Genomic DNA, 24820 nt, shown 5'->3' on the forward strand with positions numbered 1-24820 from the left:
GTCAGTAATGGACCACATTTCCTGCTGTTCAATGTCGGGAACCTCAATATAGTAAATTAGTATCTCATTATTGGCCCATACACTGGAATCATTCCCCATATCACATAACGCGTCCATGGTGGTGTGATGTCAGAACGACGTGAAACGCAACTGGGGGTTGAGGGCCAAGGCTGGGCTTTGCCTCCTGGCAGTGCCAAGGTGAACTGAGGTGGGCAGTGCCAGAGGATTCCCCTCTCCCATAGCAGGGAGGGGAATTCCTTTGTGTGGAAGGGGTGCATGTCGGCAACAGCATGAGTGGGGGAGTGACCCCTGATATTTCTGTGGTAGGGGAGGGGAGTAGATTGGGATGCTCTTTAAAAATTAGGTTGCAATCTCTGTGAAACTGGTCTTGCCAGCTCTATCGGGCCCGAGTGACGTTACAAACCACAACCTCTCAAACCTAGCTGCGTTTCTGAAGAGAAACATGCTGGTTCTCAGCCGGAATCTGATACTTTGCCATTTTTTTTGAAATTCCGCCTGTTATATCAGTTTGGATTATGATATTCTAAAGTAGTTGTGAATATCTTTACAAAGTTTGGTCCATTTAGATTGGAGCTTTGTCTCTAATTAAACTGCTTGAAGGAATCAATTAGCTGTTGTTGATTACTTTCCTCAAGGGGTCCTCACTATTACTTGTTATCCCACAGATAGAAGTGCTGTTGTGCTGGTTGTACCTTTGCAATTCCACAAATAAATTGATATTAAGAGAACTGTTGTTCATCAGTCTCTTGTGGGAGCAGTTGTAACAAATAGTTTGTTGAATGCTGATGCCTGACAAGACATGCAACTTGATATCGTTCAATTTGTGTTTGCTTGCAAATTATGTAGTTGACCTTTTGAAAGAGGAGCTTTGTAAAGGTGACTCAACTAATTAAATAATGCGTTTCATTTGAAGTAGGTTGCTCCTAATTTATATCTATTAAAGGAACACAAAATAACCAATAACTTGGCAACAAAATACATATCAGAGTGACTTTTGCAAAGGCTTGTCCTTGATTCATGTGTATTTAGAGGAACATGTATCATTTAGCTAATACACTGTGACATGTGTTAGTAGAAAGACTTGCAGGTCAGTCAAGATCATTGTTTTCTGTGCAAATGTATTACTGTTTCATTTTTTAAAAACAGGTGTGAATTAAATCTGCCACTTTACTTGAGCTTGAGACTTTTTACCTGCTGTTGTTGCAAACTTGTATAAGACTTTGGCTGTATTTCAAAATTTACTGACGTTATCGTACTACTGTGTTTCGTGAAGAAACAGTTAACAAACAAATCCTTGTGCCAGGGTTACTTATAGGAACATTTCATTATGTTGGGGACTTTTTCAGGTAGAATGCGTTGTTCCTAAAACTGTCTTTATGTTGAACTTAAGCTGCTGGTTCCTGTAACTGGTTGGCATGTCATAGAATACAATAGGAGTTGATTCAGCCCATCGTGTTGGTGCTGGCTCTTGAATGACATATCCAATTAATTCCACTGCCCTATTCTATCCCCTTGGACCTGCACATTTTTCTCATCGAGTTTTAATCCAGTTGCCACTAGAAAGATATCATTGAGTCTGTTTCCACTACCCTTTCAAGCAGAGCATAACATGCTGCATTAAAAGTATAAATCTGTCAGATTTTGTTAAATAAGGAATCGTGAGTTTTTTTGGGTTTGTGCGCTTCCTGTCAGCCTAAGTCTGGCAATTAAAGGTGCAGCATACTTTCAGATATCATGAGGTTGTGATGTGATATGCCCCTCCCACCCCCAACAGATGCACACACATCTGTAACTCAGTATGTGTAATGTTTTGTGCATCTGCATCATAGCAGACTTGAGTTGTGCATGCATAGTGGTCAATACATCATGGCCATTCTGGGGATGCAGTCCTCCGTCAGTTAATGAAGGCGAGAGGCAGCAGGCGTGCAGTGTAAATTTTGGAATGAACGTTTGCGCTATGCAACCAAGATAGACAACTCCCAATGTGTCAGCTGGAAATCAGGCCTACTTTCTGCTCCTCCACGTTTCCCTTGCCAGAGCTCAAACTTTAGCAAGCTTATTTTTGGAAAATAAAGGTCATTTAAAGATTAATGCTTTGTGACTAGGCATGACCAGTGAAATGGTCACGTGACAATGTTACCAATCCCATCATCATTCATATCTCCATGTTTACGAACCTACTAAAATGTACCATAGGGTGCTTCAGCAGAACATAGTGACAACAAGAACAAAGATACTGCCGAAATGCACCATGTGTTTAAAACAGTGAATAAGCAGTCATTTGTGTTGGAGGAATGCATATTTTTGAGGGATAAGGTAATGAACCGAGGGTTGATCAGTTCATAAAATTTCACAGCTTGGCAATGCAGTGCCATTTTGTTGCTGATATTCATGATTTGAATTTCTGGTTGGGTTTTATTACTAAGATTCATAGTCTGTATCTGCACTGGTATTTTGTTATTAATCTCTCAACCTGTATCTGCAGTGGGATTTTTGCTGCTGATAGTCAGTCTGCATTTGAGTAAATCCTTGCTTTGAATTTTCCAGTCTATGTACTGTAAGTTTGCATGTTATTCAAGTGAAGAAAGGGGCGTGTGTGCTGATGCTTCTGCTTCCTCCTCAAACATTACTTGTTTTATTGATGAATAAATTATTTCTGGTTTGCAACATTGAGAGGAGGATTGATGCTGAATAGTTTTATACTGCTTCAGAATGTTTTACAAGGTAATCATATACAGGATGATTTGCAGCAAAGTGATGCCACCTTACTGATTTGGCTATTGGGAATCCTGTCCAAAATTCAAACATAATTTTAATGTGTTCTTTCTATTTCTCCACAGTGGATCTTCTCTCTCTGCCAAGTGCTTGTGAGGCCTTTGACCAGCACAATCTAAAGCAAAATGATCAACTGATGGATATTTTGGAGATAATTAACTGCCTGACTTCAATCTACGATCGACTGGAACAGGAACACAGTAACCTTGTCAATGTGCCTCTCTGTGTGGACATGTGTCTCAACTGGCTCCTCAATGTCTATGACACGTATGTGTTGCATTGAATTGTATAATTAACTCAAACAGTGCTAATAGAGGAAAAGGGGGGGGGGTGGTGGTTACAAGATTGATTCATTTCCAGCAAACACCCATGCCTACGGTGCCTACCTGGGCTACACAATGTCTGTTGGCTTTTAACGATGCAGTGGCAGCTGCTGTCCCTTTACCTGAATAAGATTAAGCTCAGCAACAATGTTGACCCACAAAATATTATTGAGAAAAACTCAGCTCTCAAATTTAGAAATTTGTTATTTAGGATGACACAGTGGCACAATAGTTAACACTGCTGCCTCACAGCGCCAGGGACCTGGGTTCACTTCTGCCTTTGGGTGATTGTGTGGAGTTTGCATATTCTCCCTGTTTCTGCATAGATTTCCCCTGGGTGTTCCGGTTTCCTCCCACACTCCAAAGATGTGCAGGTTAGATGGATTGGCCATGCTAAATTGCCCCTTTGGTGTCCCTAGATGCGTAGGTTGGGGGATTAATGGGTTAAATGTGTAGGGTTAAGGGAATGGGCAGAGGGATGGGCCTGGGTAATATGCTCTGTCAGAGAGTTGGTGCAGACTCAATGGGCCAAATGGCCTCCTTCTGCACTGTAGTGATTCTATGCAAACTACATAGAATGTTTAGAAGCTGCTGTCAAAAAAAAATTGTCACCGACTTCAGGAGAAAAGTGTTTGGCAAACTTTTTTATTTTCAGGCATATATACAGTGATACGCTTTGCACTAAAGCATTGTGTCTCTTTCAAGTGACATCATCTAATGCCCACGCACAACCTCCCTGCCTCTGCCCCCAACAGCTCTGAGTGAGCAATTGTTGATAACCAGAAGCAAGCTGTTAGATTACTCTCTCTCTTAGCTTCTAGGTATGAAAAGCAACACAAAATATTAGAAAAAATGGGAGAAACTTAATCTGAAAAATAACCCAAAGGGAAAATTTTTGTTATCCAAATGTATGAAGAGATATGGGGCAAAGACAAACATATGGAGTTAGTTTCCAGATCAACCAAGATCTCATTCAATGGCGGAGTGGGCTTGAGGGGCTAAAGAGCTTGTTCTTGTTACAATGTTCCTAGGAATAAAATTAGCTTTATTTTTCATCACTTCTAACTGAAGTAGGTATGTTTGGATATTCCTGGTTATTTAAAGCAGAATTCTTGTTGCTTCATTATTTTTCTATCTTTTTTTACTTTCTTATTATCATAATATTAGCCCTGCTTAGTCTTTCTATACAGTTGTGTCACTGAACAATACACCTTCACAGCATTACAGGAAAGTCCTAGGCACTAATGCAGCAAAATTTAAGGCACTGTTTGTAATTTAGAGGTACATCTAATCCCATAATTAATACTAAACAGCTAAGTGTCACTGAGTGAAATAAGGCTATTTGTGGCCACGATTTAATTTGTGAAAGCAACGCTGTCCACAGTATCAAAGTACATCTTTGCACTTTGTTTTGAAAGACCTGGGGAGTAGATACACAAAGACATTTTTGGAGCAACAGCCTGATGCAGCAGAAGATGACAATGCATAATCTTTGGCAACAGCCATGCTTTCTGCTGCTCACAGCTGAAAAACACAGTGTTAAATATGTCATTTAGTAGCAACCATGTTCCTTTAAATGAAAAGCAAAATACTCTGGGAAAGAACAGTGGGATGTTGGGTTTCAATCTCTGTGTAAATTAAGAATTTGTTGTATGGCTGTATCCATTCCAGGAGTTGATTGCTTATCCTGAAAGTCCTTATAATGGAGACACTGCATTCTGAGGGAGTGAGAAAACAGTAAATGTTGACAGTATATTGTATGCTTGGCTGAGATATTGGCAATACCCACACAGTTATAAATTCAGATTTATCTCCAGTGTACAGATGGTTTCATTGCATTTTTCTTTATTGCAAATTGTCATTGTGGACCACAGTAACCATATTGCTTCATCTGAGAGCTGAACTCCCAGAAAATAAGGTGGCCTGAAGTCATCCATTTCTGGGATCCATTATGAATTAATCAACTCCAAACCATTTGTTGAAACTAAATTAAAATGTATTTGAAAATTCTCCTATTAACAGGAGATTAGATAGTTATAATTTCTTTTCTTCGCATTTTCCATTATTTACTCTTGAAAGTGTTGTGTTTTCTTCCACTAATGCACCTCCGAAGCAATTCATGTGTAAGCCTGGACAATCTATTCAAATGTTGGGGCTGTATCAGTAAGCCTGGTTGTATTTTCATTCTAAATCTACACGTGTATGCTTTTGAACATATGTTCAGCATTCAACTGTGGGAATTGTTAGGTTTTTTTCTCTTCACTCTCTGGACTAGCAATGCTAAGTCCATTCATTCCTGCTGTGCTTCCCCAATGCAGTTCATACCAGAAGTTGAACATGTTGCATTCAAGTTCTATGGGCCTCAGCACCATAACCCACAATGCGCTTGGTTAAGAGCCCAATGTAGTATCCTTGCCAAGCCCCTTTGATAATCTCAGCTGAGATTTTTGATTCATACTTGATCTTTTTACAAAATTTAAAAAGAGGATTCTAAATTTGATTTAGTGCTTGCATTTGAAGAATGTTGGTAATAAACACAATTGGCAGAAATTTTAACCTCCATTGAAGATCCATGAAATCCAGTGAGGAGTAATTTTGGCCAGGATAGAAAACCAGTTTAATCTTGTGGCTATCTTGCCTGGTGGTTAAAATGACCCCCATGGCATCTTCTCAATTTGCACATTGAAGGAAAAGAGTCCTTATTTAAATATAAGATATTCACCTAATGTGCTACCATTGTGCTCTCCTCTTACAAAAGCAAAATACTTTTTAAGCACTCTTCGAAAGTCAATGGTTTTTTAAATCTTGCACAGGTTGGAGTTTATAAAACTGAGTGACTGGCACTTGTCAGAAGTGTCTGTCTAATGTTCTGCATCCCAGGGCTATGAATTCATTTCCTGCAAAGAGCAGAAAATAGTTGTCAGTGCTTCATGCTTAAACTGCGAAAAGACATGGATATGTAATAAATATTTTACAGAGTAGCAAACTTGCTTAATAATGACAACCTTTAGTTGTGATACCATCAGACATCTTGAGTGTGACTAGTTGGATGGCACGGAGTTGGATGTAAACATGGGCTTCTCTGAACATGTTCGTAGAGAAATGAATGTGATTTCACGCCATTGTCTAATAACTAGATTTGTGAGAAATACTCCTGTGTTATCCAATCTCAAAGGATTTCTATCTCAAGTCCACACATCAGTGTACTGCAGCTTGCACAATTTTTTGTCTGATTTAGCCTTAGTCCTCATGGTCGTGGGATTTCAAGGAATTATGATTTGTTTGTACCAGTTTACATGGTTCTAGAATTTCAAACTTACCTTATACCACCAAGAAATTTGTAAATCAGACAAAATTTAGTTTTTTCAATTGTAAATCCTACTAGAGTCCTGTGTCGCTGATAAAGAAGTCTAATGGTGATTTTTCTTTCCCCCTCCTGTATCTAGTGGTCGAACAGGGAAGATTCGTGTTCTGTCCTTTAAAAGTGGCATCATGTCGCTGTGCAAAGCACATCTTGAGGACAAATATCGCTGTAAGTTTTCATTGGGATTTTTAAAAGTCATTTCTGCTACCATATTTTATTAATTCATTAGAGTAAAAATAGACATTGTTGGGTTGGCTGTGGTAACCTTACCATGACAAAAAAGAAAAATGATCTGACAAGCTTTTGAGTTCAACAATATATGTTATCACAGACTTCCTTCAACCTTGCTGGTTCTCTCTTACATTTATCTTAACTTTCTTAAAAAAGTTTGTATTTTCCCTTTTTTATTCACTTTATTCCCTTCACGATTTTTCTTTATTCTTAGACAGTTGACACAAATGAAAATATTGAAGCAGTTAATCTTTAGTAAATCATGAAGAAATGCAGCAGTTAACACAACTTCAAGATTCGCATGCCTCATTAACTCACAAGCACCAATTCCACAGTAGGTAGGCCCCATATATTGAAAATAGCTCACTTGAAGATGCCTAGTTACATCCTCAAGAGGAATGCACAAATCCTGTTTGTTCTGCCTCGAACCCCATGTAATAGCCTGGCATTACAATCACTGCAAATTGTTGACGTGCCACCAAGCCAGCACCGGGGCACATTAGTTTTTCATGTCTCCCAGTTATCAGTGTACAGCAAGGTTTTTTTGCACAGTGCAAGGATTCCCACAGATACAGGAGCACTAATCATGAAATCTTAAAAGAGACATTGTCATCATGAAGCAAATGTTTGACAAGCGCTTGCTCGTTTTGTGTTCAAACACAAAACCAGTTGACACGAATGCATTATGGTGTCACTTATACACAATCATGGAATAAATGCTGTGTGGTTCTTCTAGCTTTACTCCCTCCTCAAACCAAAGAAATTTCTTTACAGTGGAGCTCCTTTAGTGATTAAAAAATGGACTGTTTTCCACAAATTGCTTGCTTCCATTTTAATTTTTCATGTAAGCTGTTGGGAAATGCTTTGTTTGTGAAAAGACACATTAGAATTTTGACACAAGGACATGGAGTGGTAAAAATTAATCATTGTTGCACCCATTATATGAATTTTGGTCAAAGTAAAATGAGGGTATTAATGAGCAACCCATAGCACTGGAAGTTGAGATATTCTAGCAACACTGAGGCTGCATTATCATTAACTCTTTTTGCTGTAGCCATTTTGAGAGAATAATCTCTCAGCCAGATGTGACTATTTTGATTGCTATGGCAATGGCTCACACTATTGATAGATTTCACCAATTTCAGAATACACCGTTCTGACCCAGGCTTCTGCTGCTACTAAGTTGGGCCTCAGGAAGATGAATTTCTGCTTTAGAATTGAGCCATTGTAATATAAATGGCATCTCATCGAGGCCCAAATATGTTTATCAGTGAACAATGTATTGAGCTTGAGAATTAGATGACACAGTGGAACCATACCACATTTTGTAACAATTCATAACAGGATAAGAGAAGAATATGAAAGCTGGCAAAATTATAACTCATTCATTGAGTGTGCTTTTTCAACATAGGGCTTGATTTTAGGATGAATCTGATGTAGACTTACTTGTTCATTTTAGCTGCCCATGAGTGGAGGAAATCTGAAACTAGATGAGCTTGTGTGTATATGTATATAATGAATGTACAGTATAGAATAGAACTACCAGAGACAACAATGTTGTGAAAATACTATTGAAATGAAACCATGCAACACTTAAGATGCAGTAAAATATCCCAAGGCACTTCATGGGAGGGTTATCAAACAACATTTGATACTCACCCACAAAAAGGATGAAGTTAAGTTAGATGGCCGAATACTTGGTCAAATCATAGGTTTTAAGGAGGGTCTAAAAGGGGAAAAGAGGCAAATAGGAAGAAGCAAATTTCAGAGTTTAGGGCTTGGGTAGCTGAAAGCATGGCCACCAATGGCAGAACGATTGAAATTAGAGATGCTTAAGAGGCCAGAATTGGAGCAGGGTAAATTGAGTGTGTGTGGCTGAAGGTGTTACCTCCAATATATGGTGACGGAATCTGTCTGAAGCTTATATTTTACCATAAGCTAGTTTATTCTTCAACAGCTCAGTAGTGTTACAGCCTCTTTATGATTCCTTACCTCCAACTCTTGCGGTCTCTATTTATAGTCTTGATCCAATGCTCATTACCTGTCCTTAGCAATTCATTGGCTTAACAAGGTAATTACTCAAGGATATAATTGCTAAGACAGTGATAGTCGGAAGTTACAGAGAAATGGAGGGATTTGAAAACAAGATAGAAAAATTTAAAAAGGTTCTGGACCAGAAAGCAGTGTCGGTCATCATACTATTTGACGAGTAATCAGTCCAAAAATATAACTGCAAGCCTATCATTTCCTCACCGTATGATGATCCTGCCCTCTTCACAGTTCACAATCCTTCCAGGTTATGTATCATCCACAAAATTGTTCCCTGCGCACCAAGATCTAGATCATTAATATATATCAGGGAAAGCAAAGGTCCCAATACCGATCCCTGGGGAACACCAGTACAAACCTTCCTCCATCCCAAAACAATGTGCATTGATGGGCGGCACAGTGACACAGTGGTTAGCACTGCTGCCTCACAGTGCCAGGGATCCGGATTCGAGTCTGGCATTGTGTGGAGTTTGCACATTCTCCCCATGTCTTTGTGGGTTTCCTCTGGGTGCTCCAATATCCTCCCATAGTCCACAGATATGCAGGCTGGGGGAATTGGCCCTGGTAAATTGTCCCTGGTGTATAGGTTAGGTGGATTAGCTATCGGGGATGTGCTGGATTGCGGAGATGGGGCAGGGGCTTGGTCCTAGGTGAGGGTCAATGCAGACCCGATGGGCTGAATCGTCTTCTGCACTGCAGGGATTCTATGATTCTGTTACTGTTACTCTCTGCTTCCTATTATTCAGCCAATTTTATATCCATGTAACATTTGCAATTCTCCAGTCGTCTGACACCTCCCTTATGTGGGGAGTTCTTCAGATGTTCTGGTTAATGTTTATCCTGACAAAGCAGAGGCAGGTTAATTGGTTGCTTAATCTAGTATGGAGATAGGTGTCCATATTTGCGTCAAAAAGTAATTAATTTGATATTAAACACTGGGCTATCCCAAGGTGACGAATGCAAGTTATTTCTTATGCTTCTAAGTTGCTAGTATTGTAATTTGAGTGAGTTTTTCTGCTCCTGTGGTTGCAGTTGGCTGAAATTCGTAAAGTTAGTTCACTCCAAGAACTTATTATTTGATTTACACATGGGAGTTGGATGAACGGATCTAGGAACTAATCCAAGTGATGCTGCGCTACAGGGTTTACATAGGACTGTTTCATTTGAATAAACAGTTCAGTTCACATCAATATGAATTAATTAAGTCCCTGTAGAGAGGGATTAATAGTATTTGTTGTGCTGATGTTCTGTTCCTGCAGTGTGGTGTCTTAGAGCACGTCTTCACTAATGTATTTCATCTTTTTCCTAATATAAAGGTCTTCTCTTTGCAGATCTGTTCAAGCAAGTGGCAAGTCCCACTGGATTCTGTGATCAGCGGAGGCTAGGGCTACTGTTACATGATGCAATTCAGATTCCACGCCAGCTGGGAGAGGTTGCATCATTTGGAGGCAGCAATATTGAACCTAGTGTTCGAAGCTGCTTCCAGTTTGTAAGTATATGGTGCTTTTATCAGGAATTTGCTTCCAGCAGCAAAAGGAAAAAAAAGAGATTTGGTGCATAAATTAGATCAAGTTACGCAGAATTAGCAGCACCAGAACAGATCACTCAGCTCGACTAGTCTGTGCCTGTATTCTGTACTCGACGTGACCTTCCTCTGTACCTCATCTAACCTTATCAGCATTAAATTATCATTGAATCTCATAGCTCATTTAGCATGCAGAAAAACAGCTAAGAGATTTAAAGACTGCTGTTCTCTTTAACTTCTCATTCTATTTAACTTCAAGATAGCTTTATTAGCGGGGTAGGCAAAAGGTTTGGCCGCTGTTTGTTTTGCGAGCTCATCTCATTGATTTTGAGCCTTCGAACTTGAGCAGGCAACCAAGTGCATCCTGCTGGCTTCTGTAATACTTAACACTTTCACAGTGAAACAAAAGCGCCAAGCACCAGGAGTACCCAGCAGATAAAGCAAGCTAGTGGACAGAGAACAGACACAGGTGAGGGTTTAGACTATTTTTCAAAACTGAAACACAAGAGGAAGACAAATGTACGGTTACACCATGTAAAATTTTGCCCTGAAAAGAATGAAGAATACTCTGCATGAAATACTGCGGCTTATCAGTTCTTTCAAGGAACTCTTTTGAGGTACACCTGTTCTTTTCAGGACGGACTTGTACGTGGTGTAACCATAAATTTGTCGTCTTCGATGCTCTTGGTCTCACTATGAAAACCTTCAAAAAATTGAAACAGGGGAGGCAGAAAGAAATAGGAATCAGGAAAAAGGGGAGGAGCAAAAATATATATCACACATTGAGGTGATAGGCAAGTCCAGGCGGGAATCACGAATGGAACCATGTAGCAGATCATCTTTGTCAAGGAGCGTTAAGACATTAGAGAAAAGGTGAATAAATTGCTAAGGCAAAAAACGTGGTAGGCCTGAGGAAAGGGAAAGCCTGTGATCGGGGAGTGGGGTTCAGGTATGAAATTAAAATAGATTTGATAATAAGGATACAGCTGAGGTGACAGATTTCAGTTTATTATATTAAGAGGCTGCAGGTTGCCCAGGATAATGTTGTTCAATACATTAACCTCATGTGGCTAATTGGAAATCTAGATGTGAATAATTGCTTTCTGATATTGTCACTGGAAACGTGATGATCTCAATATTTATTTTCACACCATGTATGCAATCGTTTGTTGATAAATGGTCCAGTGGAAAGCTGAAGGTGAACGTGCTTTTTTTCTTGGCTACTGATTAGGATGTTTGTCCAGTAATTATAAACACGTGAAGCACATTTATTTGTATTGCGTGCAAGGCATTTTCAAGAAAATTGAGTTTAGCTGAAAAGGTGTTGCTGTAGTCATTATTGTTAATGGTTAACATTTTCTACTGGATAACACTGGCCTTGACCAAAAAGTCCTGTTCTTGAAGATTGCCTTGAGTTTTGTTGGAACAGTTTATGAGGCCAGTAAAAGGCCATAGTAAGCTTACCCCACAACTCCCACGTCAATGACTATTTGCAATACCTTCTCTTTGTTTAATTTCTTTAATGCTTCTCTCCATTTCTTGATTGAGATGCTCTACCCAATCATTCTTTCCTGAGTTGTTCTGTGTTTTCTGATACAAAATAGGGGCGATTCTCCCAGCTGGCCGGGCGACATCAGCAGAGGCCGTTTAGTGGGCTCCCCACTGGTTGCCACAGCCTCTGCACGTTAAATGAGAATTTGCATTTCATTAGCGGGCCTGTGCCTGAAGTCTCCTGGCCCACTAGCGGTGCCCCCGGCCAGGAGTGTTTCACTTCAGCGGGGTTTACAACAGCTGGTGGCCCAACCCCGCTGGAGTGAAGGGGTTTTATGGAGGTCCTCCAGCAAGTTGAGGTGGGGTGCCTCCTGGGCATTGCCAGCATAGTCCCATGGTGCTGTCCAAGGGGCAAAGTGGCAATGCCTCAGTGGCATCTTGGCACTGTCCACCGGGCATCGGGATGGAGCCAGAGGTGGGGCAGGGCGTATGGGGCCTATGTGGGGGGAGATTGTGGGGGTGGGGGGTCCCACTGCCACTTTGCATTTGGGTTCGTAGGCAGAAGGAGGACAGCGATCGGGGCTCACCCAAAGACGTCCAAAAGGCCGGTGATTTGGGGTGGATGAGTGGGGCCGTAGGGCTGGCCAGTGATCAGGAGGTCAGCAGTGTGGGGCTACTGCACATGCGCCAATCTCCGCTCTGACAGATCAGCACGTGCGCAGTGGCCAGCTCAGCGCTGTGCTGATGGCCCCTCCAGTGGGAAAAGGCCTCACCCCCAGCTTTTCACACTAGGGCTGTCTGTGCATCAGAGTGTGGGAGATTCATTTTGAAAATCTCGCTGAAAAAAGCAGTGGGATTTACTCCAGTTTTTACACAAATCCAGCACTTAGAATTTTTGGAGGGGACGTCCATCCAATATACATTTCCCTCCCAGTATTTTTCTGCTTTTATTAACATGCTTAAGTTCCACACAAGCATTCTCTCTCACCTCTTTCCAATTTCTGGCATCGGTGACATTTTCAGTGGCCTTTCTCCTTTTCTGTATTTTCCAAAGAAATGATATCTGCCCAAACCAATATATTAAAGAGCATTTCTTCATGAAATTTTAGGCAGTGGTTTTGTTGGTTGGGAGAGAGAGCATTGAGGTGTTACTGACATGACTGTGGCCTCATGTACAGGATGATGTGATGTGATTTATATCATTACTGTGAATTTTTACTCTTGAGTGGACTTTGGGTGACAGACCAGTGGTGAAAATTGAAGTGCATACACATGTACTTCGCCCAAGGAGAATGGAATAGAAATCCGGGAGCAGGAACCCTGTTATTCTTTTGCCTGCCAGTAATATCAGCTCAATTGTGGTCTTAGCCAAGATCAGAAAACTCAATGCGCATCCAGAATAAAACTGCTGTATGAATCAGTGCCACAGTCAGGAATTTATCCAGTAACCGATTGGAACTGCAATCAGAAGGCAGGCTCTTTTGTGTTTTGATCCAAATGGGATTTATGATTCAGAGGTTGTTATTTTATACTTGCAATATTTTTTGTTGGGGAATAAAAATATTTTTACTATGTGCTTGAGTGAACCTATATAGAATGAGCTGTTCCCGTACGAATATTCCTTATTACCACATAAGGATGGATAACCTTGGCCACGTTGTGGATGATGACTTGTGCTTCAGAATGTTCTGTAATCTTTGCAGCTCACTTAACTGCTTGTCAGTACCTGATGTATATGATTTTGTTTATGGCACAAGACTTTCCACCCAATGATATTAATGTCTGGACACGTTTTAAGTTTTGCGACTGTTCCTCAGAGTTCTCTTAATTCCCTGCCTGTATTCTTTGAAATTCTCACATCATTGTATTTGATTTGAGCTGCGCACGTGCGCCGCGCTGTCATATACAAAACCAAAAATCTGTCTGCTGCAGTATCAGATTTTACAACTTCCATTAACTAAGCAAATATAAATTATTGTACATTTATTTGTCAAAGAAGCAAAAATCGGGAGTTTTTTTAAAGAATCTGATTCCCAGGAGTTAGTTTCCAATTTGATATGAATCGCAAAAAGTTGGTTTGCAGGTGCAGCAGGTAATTAAGAAGGCAAATGGAATTTTGTCCTTCATTGCTAGAGGGATGGAGTTTAAAAACAGGTTATGTTGCAGCTGTATAAGATGCTGGTGAAATTGGTTTCCTTACTTAATTTCCTTATTCCTTTTTGATTTCCTTGCATGAGAAAGGATGCACTGGCACTGGAAGGGGTGCAGAGTTGATTCCGGAGTTGAGAGGGTTGGCTTATGAGGAGAGACTGAGTAGACTGGGGCTATACTCATTGGAATTTAGAAGAATGAGGGGGGGAATTTTATAGAAACATAAAATTATGAAGCAGGGAGGTTGTTTCCACTGGTGGGTGAAACTAGAACTAGGGGGCATAGCCTCAAAATAAGGGGGAGCAGATTTAGGACTGAATTGAGGAGGAACTTCTTCACCCAAAGGATTGTGAATCTGTGGAATTCCCTGCCCAGTGAAGCAGTTGAGGCTATCTCTTTGAATGTTTTTAAGGCAAAAATAGATTTTTGATCAGTAAAGGAATTAAGGGTTATGGTGAATGGGCAGGTAAATGGAGCTGAGTCCACGGAAAGGTTAGCCATGATCTTATTGAATGACGGAACAGGCTCGGGAGGCCAAATGGCCTACTCCTGCTCCTAGTTCTTGTGTTCTTATTGATATGGTTCTGTTCATTTAGTTTCTAATACCGAGTTGGGGTAGGAAAGATGCTTCGTCAAAATACTGTGTAGTGCTATAATGAATGCAACTCTTTTTTTCTTCAAAATTGCATGAATCTTTTAAAAAATTTACAGAGTTTATACTTATTGGAAATGCATTAAAAGACCAGTAACAGTACCAGACATGTATGCTTGTATAATGAAATTAATTTGATCCGAGTCCTGCTTTCTAAATAACAATTTGTAACTCCTGGACTACACGGAACCAGATGTAGACTAGGCAAGAGCTGGTTTGTGTTCCACTAATACATTTTGCATTAGCCACTTTTTGTAAAACTGGTTTATATATCCAATTTAAGTCTAGCAAGAACAACTTTCATGAACAGAATTTAGATGAGCATAGCGTGCTACAATCTTCTTTTCCCAGCCCTTAGTGGTCTTGAAGGACAAGTTTTCCTTTTATCTTGCTGTCTCATTTATCTCTAGTCTGTGGAAGAGTAATGAAGTCTAATGCTAATGTATTTGACTTTGAGTGTAAATGTTGACATCCAATCACTTCTATGTTCTTTAGTCAGCACCTTTGTAAACATTAGACCAATTGGCACTGTTCAGGCTCCATACGTACCTATTGTCAAGTGGGACACTTTAGGAGCAATAAATAACATAGGTGACTATTGCCTGCCACAGTAACAGATGTTCTTGTTTGTTTATTTAGCAACAAGACCTTCTCATGGCAAAGTAAATGTCTGCTGTTTGAAGCGTCCGTTCTCAACAAAAGCACTCAGACTACCATTTATCCTTGACGCATTCTGATCCAAATTATCCAACAATGCCTTCCACCATAAATGTCAGCAAAAGAATGATTAGCACACACTAAGGTCTTTTTTTAGGTGCATATTCTTAAGGAGCTTGATTACAGTTTACAACTCTTTGGATGACAAAGTGTACAACGGAATAGGCAGCATTTCCAAAATTTTAAAACTGTAGGTCATTGGCCTTCTACACATTATACAATAATTTCTTGCATAATATTGTAATTGTGTGCTTGAAAGGTGCAACTTTAAATGATATGACATTAAACAGATCAGATTTTCCATTAGAGTCAATGTAAATTTCTGGAGGACCTCATCAGAAAAACATTGAACAATATATCATGCAAGTTTAAATACTGTACACTTATAAATTGCTACATTTGAAAATTAAATAACTTCTGAAATAAAATAACTTAACAAATATCAAAAAAACATGTTAACGCTACTTGCTTCCCATTCGCCAACTCTCCAACTTGGTGCCACTCTTGCTACCCAGCCCTCCAGCTGGTTGACTCTCCTGTTCATCGCTGACCCTCCTGCTAGCCAACACTCCTGCTTCTCTATTTCACACCCTTGCTATGAGCGAGGTTTGTGAGCAGTGAGAGGCTGGAAAGCAACTTAGATTGAAAGCCATTTTGAGTTGCAGGGTCATGGAGATGAGCCACATGCTGGAGGGGCGATGACGGGGGAGCAGGAGAGACCACTCCAAAATGGCACGAATTGGTTCATTCGACCCTACATCAAGTCCGGCATCAAATGACATTAAAATAAAACTCCAGATGCTGAACACAAATACCAGCCCCTTTAAGTTACCAGCAGTGAAGCATAATGATTTAAAACGGGTGACTTAAGGTGAGGACTTATTGCACTGGATGCCTGCACTGATGGTTTAATGACTAACCGCAGACCACAAGCATCTAGATTGCCCAGATTAAATTAGACCAGGGGTTCAATGTGTGGAATGAAAAGATTAGCTTTAGGAGCCTGGGCTGGGATGAGAAAAATCTGATGTGCATCTGTAATTAGACAATGCTTGACATTGGCATATTTCAATGGCCTTGTTGACACTTGCCTTACAGGGTCAGACATAAGGAATGGTTATTTGGGTAGAGAGCGCAGTGTTCCATAAAAAATGGATTAGAGTCAGACTCAACTCCTACAAATTTATTTTTATTAGTCAAAATATATATTGTGAGTGTTGTAAGACAATTTTATACCGTCCGGTAGCACTATTCCATTGCAATATCTGAGCCCACAGTTTTGATAGGCGGGGATTACACAGATTACAGCACCTGCTCTGAGGTCCAAACTGTGCAGCAAGATATAAGCTTCTTATCACATGCTTTACGAATGTAAAAAAAAAAATTACAGTTAAATCCTCTTAGGTATAAAATGCATTTACCATGAAATTGTGTTCACTGACCAAGTGCATTCATTAAGCTCCAAATCCCTATAGCTGTTTACATGAAAAGCCGCAGGTACAAATGCATGAATACAGTTTTTAAAAAACATTCAAAGTTGGCTTGTTGTCAGGAAAAAGAAACTATCGATATCTTCACATAAATATTGCACCTATAGTAGCACAAGGACCACTACTGTGCAAGTGCTGCTGTGGGTCTGTTTGCAAATCCCTACAAACCTCTACCATACCACAGAGTAACTGAGCTTTTTGTCGTCTTCAGCCACTAAGAAATGTAGAAGGAGTGGGAGTAAGCCATTCATCTACCCTGTTCCACACATGGATTTGTACAATGGAGCCTCCAGTTCATGTGTAAAATTGAACACAATATATTGATATGCTTAAAGAATTTGGTTGCTGTGATTTATCATTTGTTCACCAGTTAGGCAGCACAATCTTTTCCCAGCCTTGAAGGCCCAGAAAATTCAAACAGGAAGAACAAAGAACTGCAGGAATACAACAGCTGGTTTGCCAGGGCTCAAGGATCACTTGTGATCTACAGCTGCACTTTATCAGTCCTGTCTTACCACAGTGACTTAAAATATAAACTATTCACCTTTGGCCGGCATGGTTTGAAGTCTTTGAAACCTGAATACACAGCTTCATTTTTATTTTCCAGTCAATTTGCTGCCAAATTTCCACCCTCCAAATTTCATCATTATCATGAGTTGAATTTGGCCATTTTCTCACTCGGGGGTAAAATTCATCTTGAGCTATGGTGCAAAATGGAGCACTAAAGTGACTCTGCAAAAGGTGGATTTCACCACCATTATCTTTACTCCATTGAATTGTGTCATCAATTGTAATGCCTGCAGAAGGAAGCACTATAATTTTGTTGTTTTTTCGTGATATTTCCTATTATTCTATTGAAGCTGTTTCTTGCTGGGGGAATGGTTCCAAAGGCCAATCAGTTTTCTGGTGTTTCACCCAAATGGTGGTTCTTCACATGTTTAGACCATGAGTGACACCTTGCGCTTGACCTGTGATGGGTTTCAAACACCATCCTACTGTCAACACATGGATTTTTTCCATTGGATTTCAAATGGGAGGTCATGCATGGCCAACCTCATTAAATTCTTCTAAGAAAGTGCAGAGAAGAGCAATATGGTATACGTAATGTGTTTGAACTTCTGTAAAGCCTTTGGTAAGGTAACTCCTAATAGACTCATGACTAAGATGCAGAACATGTGGAACTAAGGGGAAAATAGAATGGATAGCAAGCTGGCGACAAAACAGGAAACAGTAAAAAGTAAATGTTGTTACTTTATTGGCAAATAGAGGAAAGTGGTGTTTGACAAGGATTGGAGCTGGGTTCACAATTTACAGAAATGATTTGGACTTGAGAATCAGATGTACAATTTCAAAGTTTTTGGACAACTTGGAGAATCTAGTTAACACAGAAGGGGTGTGACAAAATAGAAGAAGACATTAATAAACTTGTAAAACGAGCATGTCATTGGCAAATGATCTTCAACATAGGTAAGTTTGGAGGTAGTACATTTTGGTAGTAAGAATAAGGAGGCCACATACTCCTTTGAAAATAATGTCTAAATGGGATAGTGGAACTGAAGGATTTGTATAGATTGTTAAGTAATGACACAGGTTAATAAGGCCATAAACAATAAAAAACAAATCATTAAGGTTCATTTCTAAATGGATACAATTTAAAAACAGAAATGATGTTAAACTTGTATAGAACTTTGATTAGATAATACTTGTTATACCGTGAACAATTCCACAGCACAAGAATGTGCAGGTTAGGTGGATTGCCCATGCTAAGTTTTCCCTTCGTGCAGGTTAGGTGGATTTGCCGTGGGAAATGAATGGGATAACGGGGATAGGATGGGCAGAGAGTCTGGGTACGATACGGTGCCAGAGAGTCAGTGCAGACTCTATGGGCCGAATGACCTCCTGCACTGTAGGGACTCTATAAATTCTAGTCTCCAAATTTAAAAGGGTTACAAAGGCACTGGGGAAAATGAAAAAAAAGATTTATTGGAATGATACCAGAATTGAGAGATTATACCTATTAGGAAATAGTGAACAGGCATTTTTTCCCTCGAAAGGGAAGATCGCAGGAGGACCCAATGAAAGTGTTTATGATTAAAAAAGGGTGTGATAGGATAGAAGTAGAGATGATTCGCACGATTTCCCAGCTCTACCTGTTGCTAGGATAATCCGATCCCGCTGAAAGTCCGTGGACGTTTGGCTGGGCCACTGCATCTCCCGTGGTGGGTCACGCCATGGAGGGGCTGGAAAATTCCAGCCAATGTTTCTATTTGCAGGTGAGACCAAGAACTAGTGACTCAATGAGGAAATCAGGAGGAACCTCTTTACCCAGGCAGTGGTTCCAATGTGGTAGATGTAGTTAAAAGGAAGCTAGATAAACACATTAGGGAGTAGGGATAGAAGGATTTGTTAATGAGGTTAGATGAAGATGGATGGGAGGTTTGTGTGAAGCATAAACAGCAGAACGGACCTTTTGGGCTGAATGGCCTTTTGTGCGTGTAATTAATTCATACATGAGAATGGGAAAGCCAAAATATGCTGAAAATACAGGGAGCACCCCTCAGAATTTGATGAGACGAGAAAAGATTCTGTGCATCAATTCTTGATCTTTCATATACCTGTTTATTTTTTTTCAAGTATTTGCCATATATTTCGAGTAATACTGTTCTTATTTCACATTTTCAGTATTTGTATTTTTTTATTCGCATCCAGGAAGGAACCCCAACCTGATGTATTTCTACTCACTAATGAGTATACAAGTTGAACTCTTTCTACATTTGAGATCAGATAATTCAGCACTGAACCAGGAACAAGTTGGTGCTTCTGGCCTGTGTAGCTTACTGTGACAACAGAATTCATTTTGACTTTTGTGTGTTAGTGTGAAGCTGGTGACAGCAAATCGGCAGCCTGTTCTAAAGGTTTTTCCCAATTTTTATTTCCACCAACGTCAATGGAAGCATAGGTCAGAAATAAAATCATAGAGATACGGGGCGGGATTCTTCGACTACAATTCCCGTGGCAGGCAAGACAGGAGAATTCCGGCCATACTTTGCCATCACCTATTTTACACCATCATGCAGGAACAAAATTATCCCCATCCTAGATTATTTACCCCCAAGGATGCTTGAAAAACCTCAAAGGGATAGAAATTTGCCTCGGAAGATAGTGTAAAATGTTCTGTTAGATGCAATGTTTGATATTCGGTTCTGTTGCACCCATGTAGTGGGTGGCTGACCTGACGCTGCCCGCTTTGCACCATTGCCCAAATCAAGTTTTTAGCCCAAAGTGTAGATTCAACGTTTTAGTTTGCATTTTGAAAAGTATTTTTTAACAAGTACCGGAGTGCAGAACTGTTTTGTTCTTCCAGTTGTTTCCTGTATACTGCGTCTATGGTCTCCAGTGAAAAGTGCAATACGATTTACGTTGTTAATACTTGAATTAATTAGACTTCAAAATGTTGCAGCAAAGTGATTTTAATACATTTTGGAATGAAAAAAGCATGACCACTTTTAGGTCCTCTAATCTCCAACTACACTATTTACTATATAAGTGTATGTTTTGTCACATGGGACTGGTGTTTGTTTTTCTTTAGTAGGTGGTTGGTGCAACGTTGTGTTATGGGAAATCAATACACCTTCTCCATTTATTCCAAGTTCTTAACAACCATCAGGATCACAGTCATGAGCTAATTGCCTTTGTTACAGCATTACCTTCAGCTCTGTCCTGTATTCAGTGTGATATACAAAGAAAGATAAACAATCTATTAACTCATTATTTTCCGACACTAAACCCTTTTAGTTGCCACGCAGTTGCTGTTCGTTTGAAGCTTTATCTGTTTATAAATTTAGAATGTACAACATTTAGAAATATGTGCCAGCACTGCCTTGTCTTCCCAAAAAAGTCAAACATGCAGAACTTATTGCTCTGAATTTCTTCTCCCTTCCACACCCAAGGCTAACAACAAGCCGGAGATTGAGGCAGCTTTGTTCCTGGATTGGATGAGGCTGGAGCCGCAGTCTGTGGTCTGGATGCCAGTGCTTCACCGAGTAGCGGCAGCAGAGACTGCCAAACACCAGGCCAAGTGCAATATCTGCAAGGAATGTCCTATCATTGGATTCAGGTACACAAGGGGAGCAGGATTTATTTCACACAACCGGCCTGCCACTGGCCGGCAGCGAGATATTCTGGTCTTGTCACTATCAATGGGTTTTCCGTTTGAATGCACCTCTTGCTGCTGGGAAGCCCATGGCAATAGAGCACTGTCCACTGGCATAAGCGGCTGGAAACTTCCAGCCATAGTCTATTACTGCTACTTAACTGAAATCATTTCATCCAAAACCTTAGTGGAGAATTTAGGAACACAACAGATAAAGTTGAAGGTACTCTTTATTCATGGCTCCATCATTGAGATTTTATATCTTTTAATTGGCAGAAAGGAAATTGTTTTAACTGTGTAAAATTAAGGAGCAGCTTTACTCATTCTGTTTATTTCAAAACAACCATATAAATAATCATTGGACAAATTTGTAGCCCTGAATTTTCTGCCTGAATTAGGCAGTAAGTGGACAGAGGGGGTTTTCCACTGCCTCCCTGCAACCACGGCACCTTGTAAATAGGGAGTATAATAATACAGCAGGCAAAGTACAGATGGATAATGAGAAGCAAAGAACAAAAATATGTTGCCTGGCTTCCAAGTGTTGTTACATGTTTTGTATTAGAGAAACTGGAATACTGTTTTTGAATACATGCCGAATAATGTTAGGCACATAAACAAAAATCTGGTCGAAGTTCTGTCATTGTGCATTTACAGGAATTTCAAGGCTTCTGTAATGTAACTTTCATTCAACCATTTCAACAGTTAAGTACTTATCCACATGACCTCTGTTCACATATCCAGCAGTCTAAAAAATGATTTGCAAACAATCTTGTCCTGTCATTGAAACCAAACCTTTAAACAACTTGCGTGATCCTCAGTAAACTACTTAATTTCATCGAGCAAACTTTGGGAGAACCAGACTATGCAATAAGACAAATATCCATTCACTCTCCCAGACAGTATATAAACACAGCCAGAACCTCGTACAGAAAGACTCGAGCTCCTACAAGTCATGAATTGATAAACATGGATGGTCACAACTGAGTTTTGACATGGGTTTTCATTTTAGCTTGATATTCAAATGTTAAACTACCCAAAAATACCTCTCAGAACATAACCTGGAGGGCAGTACTAAACAGCGTATCTTCATTTGGCCTTAGAAACCTTCCACTGAATGAATTCCTATACACACACACACACACACACATTCACTTGCAGTAAATGGGAGAGACTTTAGAAGGCATTGAAAAAGCAAGCATTGTTGATGCTGTTCATTGATCTTTTCTATTTATATGGAATACAATACATTATATTCGACAACAAAGTAGCTATCCAATCTCTGTGCGAAAAAACTAAAAAACAATTGGAAAACCTATTTGTGTGAGGAAATGACAGAATCTGCTTGGATCAGTTTACTACGGTCTAGTCTGATGCCCCAAATAAGGAACGGAAGTATTTCCTAACTCCTCGTGTTAACCGTAGTGTGGCAACTGATGTATTATGAAAGAATTAGAATGGTATGGGGTGGAAAGGGGATGGGCAAAGACTAAAGGGTGGAAATTTGATAGTGTCAGCATGCCTGTGCAAACTGGATGCAGGAAACAATCCCTGCACTGGAACTGGTAAGGCCAAGACTCTGTAGCTTTATTTAAATAAGACTGGCAAGCTGCAGATGTTTCCAGGTAGCTCGGTGAAGTAAGAGGTCAGTTTTGGGCCACTGTGAGACTGGCTTTTGAGGTGCTGAGGGCTTCTGCCACTGCTGGCAGGGTTTTTGGTTGAAAAGTAAAAATATATTCTTGAACCTAGATCATATCAATGGGTATAAACAGTATTATCATAAACTATACATTTACAAAATTCCTCAGTGGGTCAGCAATAAAATACAGTCACTGGATGATGACGTGATCTGCAATTTGTAGTTGATGTCCTAAGTAGTATGACCGTTCTCTTTAGTAGCTCTGGTCCAGGCAAGGTAAAATCAGGGTAAGGAAACTTTGCGCAAATCATTCTGATTGAATGAATATATTTAGATTCAAGAGGTGCAAGGAATCTAGTTTCACCCACTTTTTGTGAACTTTTTAAATACAGGTACCGAAGTTTAAAGCACTTTAATTATGATGTCTGCCAAAGCTGCTTCTTTTCTGGTCGAACGGCAAAAGGACATAAAATGCATTACCCAATGGTGGAATACTGCACACCGGTAAGTTATGAACTGCACGTGCAGAATCATAGTCACCTCTTTCTCTGTATCCTGTTAACTACACAGCCCTTTCAGTAACTGAGCTTTCAGTTTGCCAGCTTCATTGGGTGTTTGAGATAGTTGTGGCAGCGTTTTATTCTGACATTCAGTCATGCACTTTATTAATAGACAATTGAAAAACTATATAAAGAACTAAAAAATGAACATGCTAGAAGTGATTGTGTGAAAATTAGGTTAATGTTTTTAATGTTGTTCCATCATTACTCCATTTACTTCCACAAGATTTGCCAACAATGCACATTGCCAGTGTAAATGTAAATGTCTTTCTTTTAGACCAGTTTCATCAAAAGTTAATTGGATATTAATATATTTGGTGGCCAGCTTGATGTTGCAGTAAATGAATGGCACATCAGAGCAAAGATAGCTCACAAAACAATGATTTTCAAGGTCTTGTGAACTCAAAATTCACTCTTCCTTAATTGCGGAATTGTGTTTGTACTTTCGGTGACTTTCTTCCATTATTTTTGACAGCTCCAATACTATGGGCGTTGGGAGAATTTTTGTGGTTCCAGTTCAGGAATGTTTGCATAGATATCATTAGTTCTGCTCCTCAATGTTGAGAACAGGAATGAACTCTTCTGTTCATACCTTACTGTGGGAAATGGCCTCACATTCTTGGTTCTGAATGGGTGTAGGAAGACTCACGTGTCTAAAATTGATTGGAAAAAATCATTGAATGCCAGAAGAGATTCCCTCTCCCAATGTGAAAAGGGTTCAGGAAGGAAATTTGCTTTTACACTCCTCCAGGTGAAATGGGAAAAACTGTTCATTGACTGAAAAATAAATAAGTTAAGCACAGTGAAGGCTGGTATTAGATCCGAGATCTGAATTCCCTCATAGATTCACTGAAACTATTCTGTAAGCAGCTGAGCTTTACAAATGAGGAATGGTCCCAAACATGATCTCTGGTTTAGTGCTGCGTTAGCTGTCTTCCACTGATACAGCCATCAGGATGGTATAGATTATCTTGCATTTCCCAGATAAAAGAGAAAAAATATGGAGATGTTTGCTGCTTCCATGGAATTATATGCAACTCGGTGACTGCACTTCAAAAGTACTTTATAAATTATAAAGTGCTTTGGGATATATTGAGGTGGGGAAAGGTGCTATATAAGTGTAAGTCAGTCTTTTTCCTTTACCCAAGAAAAGATGAAATGGGGTTATTTTTGGCTTAATAGCAATAACATTCTGAAAAGATGTGAAACAGGCGGCTGATTAACAATTACTTCTAATAATTTCAGGGGAGGGGACTTCCGGTGCCACCGAAGTCGACCCCTGGCTCGGGTGGAGAATGTAAATCTCAGTTGACTCTGGTGGGACTGCAAGGTCCTGCAAATGGTGAGCAGCCACGGTGGACCTTGAGAATGATGTTAGGCTTAGATTTGAAAGCAAAGTCGGGTTTCCTGTTTGAGAACCCCTAGCTGCTTTTCCCTCCGACCAGTCTAAACTTTTCCCACTTGTTCAATAATTCATCACAGAAACTGCCATGCAAAATCATATTTGCATATGGATGGAGAAATTTCCACAACAAAATAAAAATTAAAATCCATCTGCTGCCATTAACCATGTAGAACATTGTTAGATTGCTAACTTGTCATCTCCATCTTTATTATGGAAACCCGTTCTGCTTTACTGCGGTGGCCAAAGTGCAGTTATTTTCATTTCTGTTTTAATGAAG

At 39.9% G+C, this 24820-nt stretch overlaps 1 protein-coding gene across 14 annotated transcripts in view; it reads left to right on the forward strand.

The window, feature by feature from the left end:
* LOC144506416 (dystrophin-like) overlaps nucleotides 1-24820 on the forward strand; it is a 1861003-nt gene that overhangs the window by 1760514 nt on the left and 75669 nt on the right. For all 14 annotated transcript variants that reach the window (XM_078232507.1, XM_078232503.1, XM_078232508.1 and 11 more), the window contains 5 exons: nucleotides 2862-3063; nucleotides 6566-6651; nucleotides 10095-10252; nucleotides 20740-20906; nucleotides 22971-23082. In XM_078232507.1, coding sequence (XP_078088633.1) covers nucleotides 2862-3063; nucleotides 6566-6651; nucleotides 10095-10252; nucleotides 20740-20906; nucleotides 22971-23082 — 725 coding nt within the window. The remainder of the gene's footprint in view (nucleotides 1-2861; nucleotides 3064-6565; nucleotides 6652-10094; nucleotides 10253-20739; nucleotides 20907-22970; nucleotides 23083-24820) is intronic.

The sequence above is a fragment of the Mustelus asterias genome, chromosome 17 (genome assembly GCF_964213995.1).
Source record: "Mustelus asterias chromosome 17, sMusAst1.hap1.1, whole genome shotgun sequence".
Classification (NCBI taxonomy): domain Eukaryota; kingdom Metazoa; phylum Chordata; class Chondrichthyes; order Carcharhiniformes; family Triakidae; genus Mustelus; species Mustelus asterias.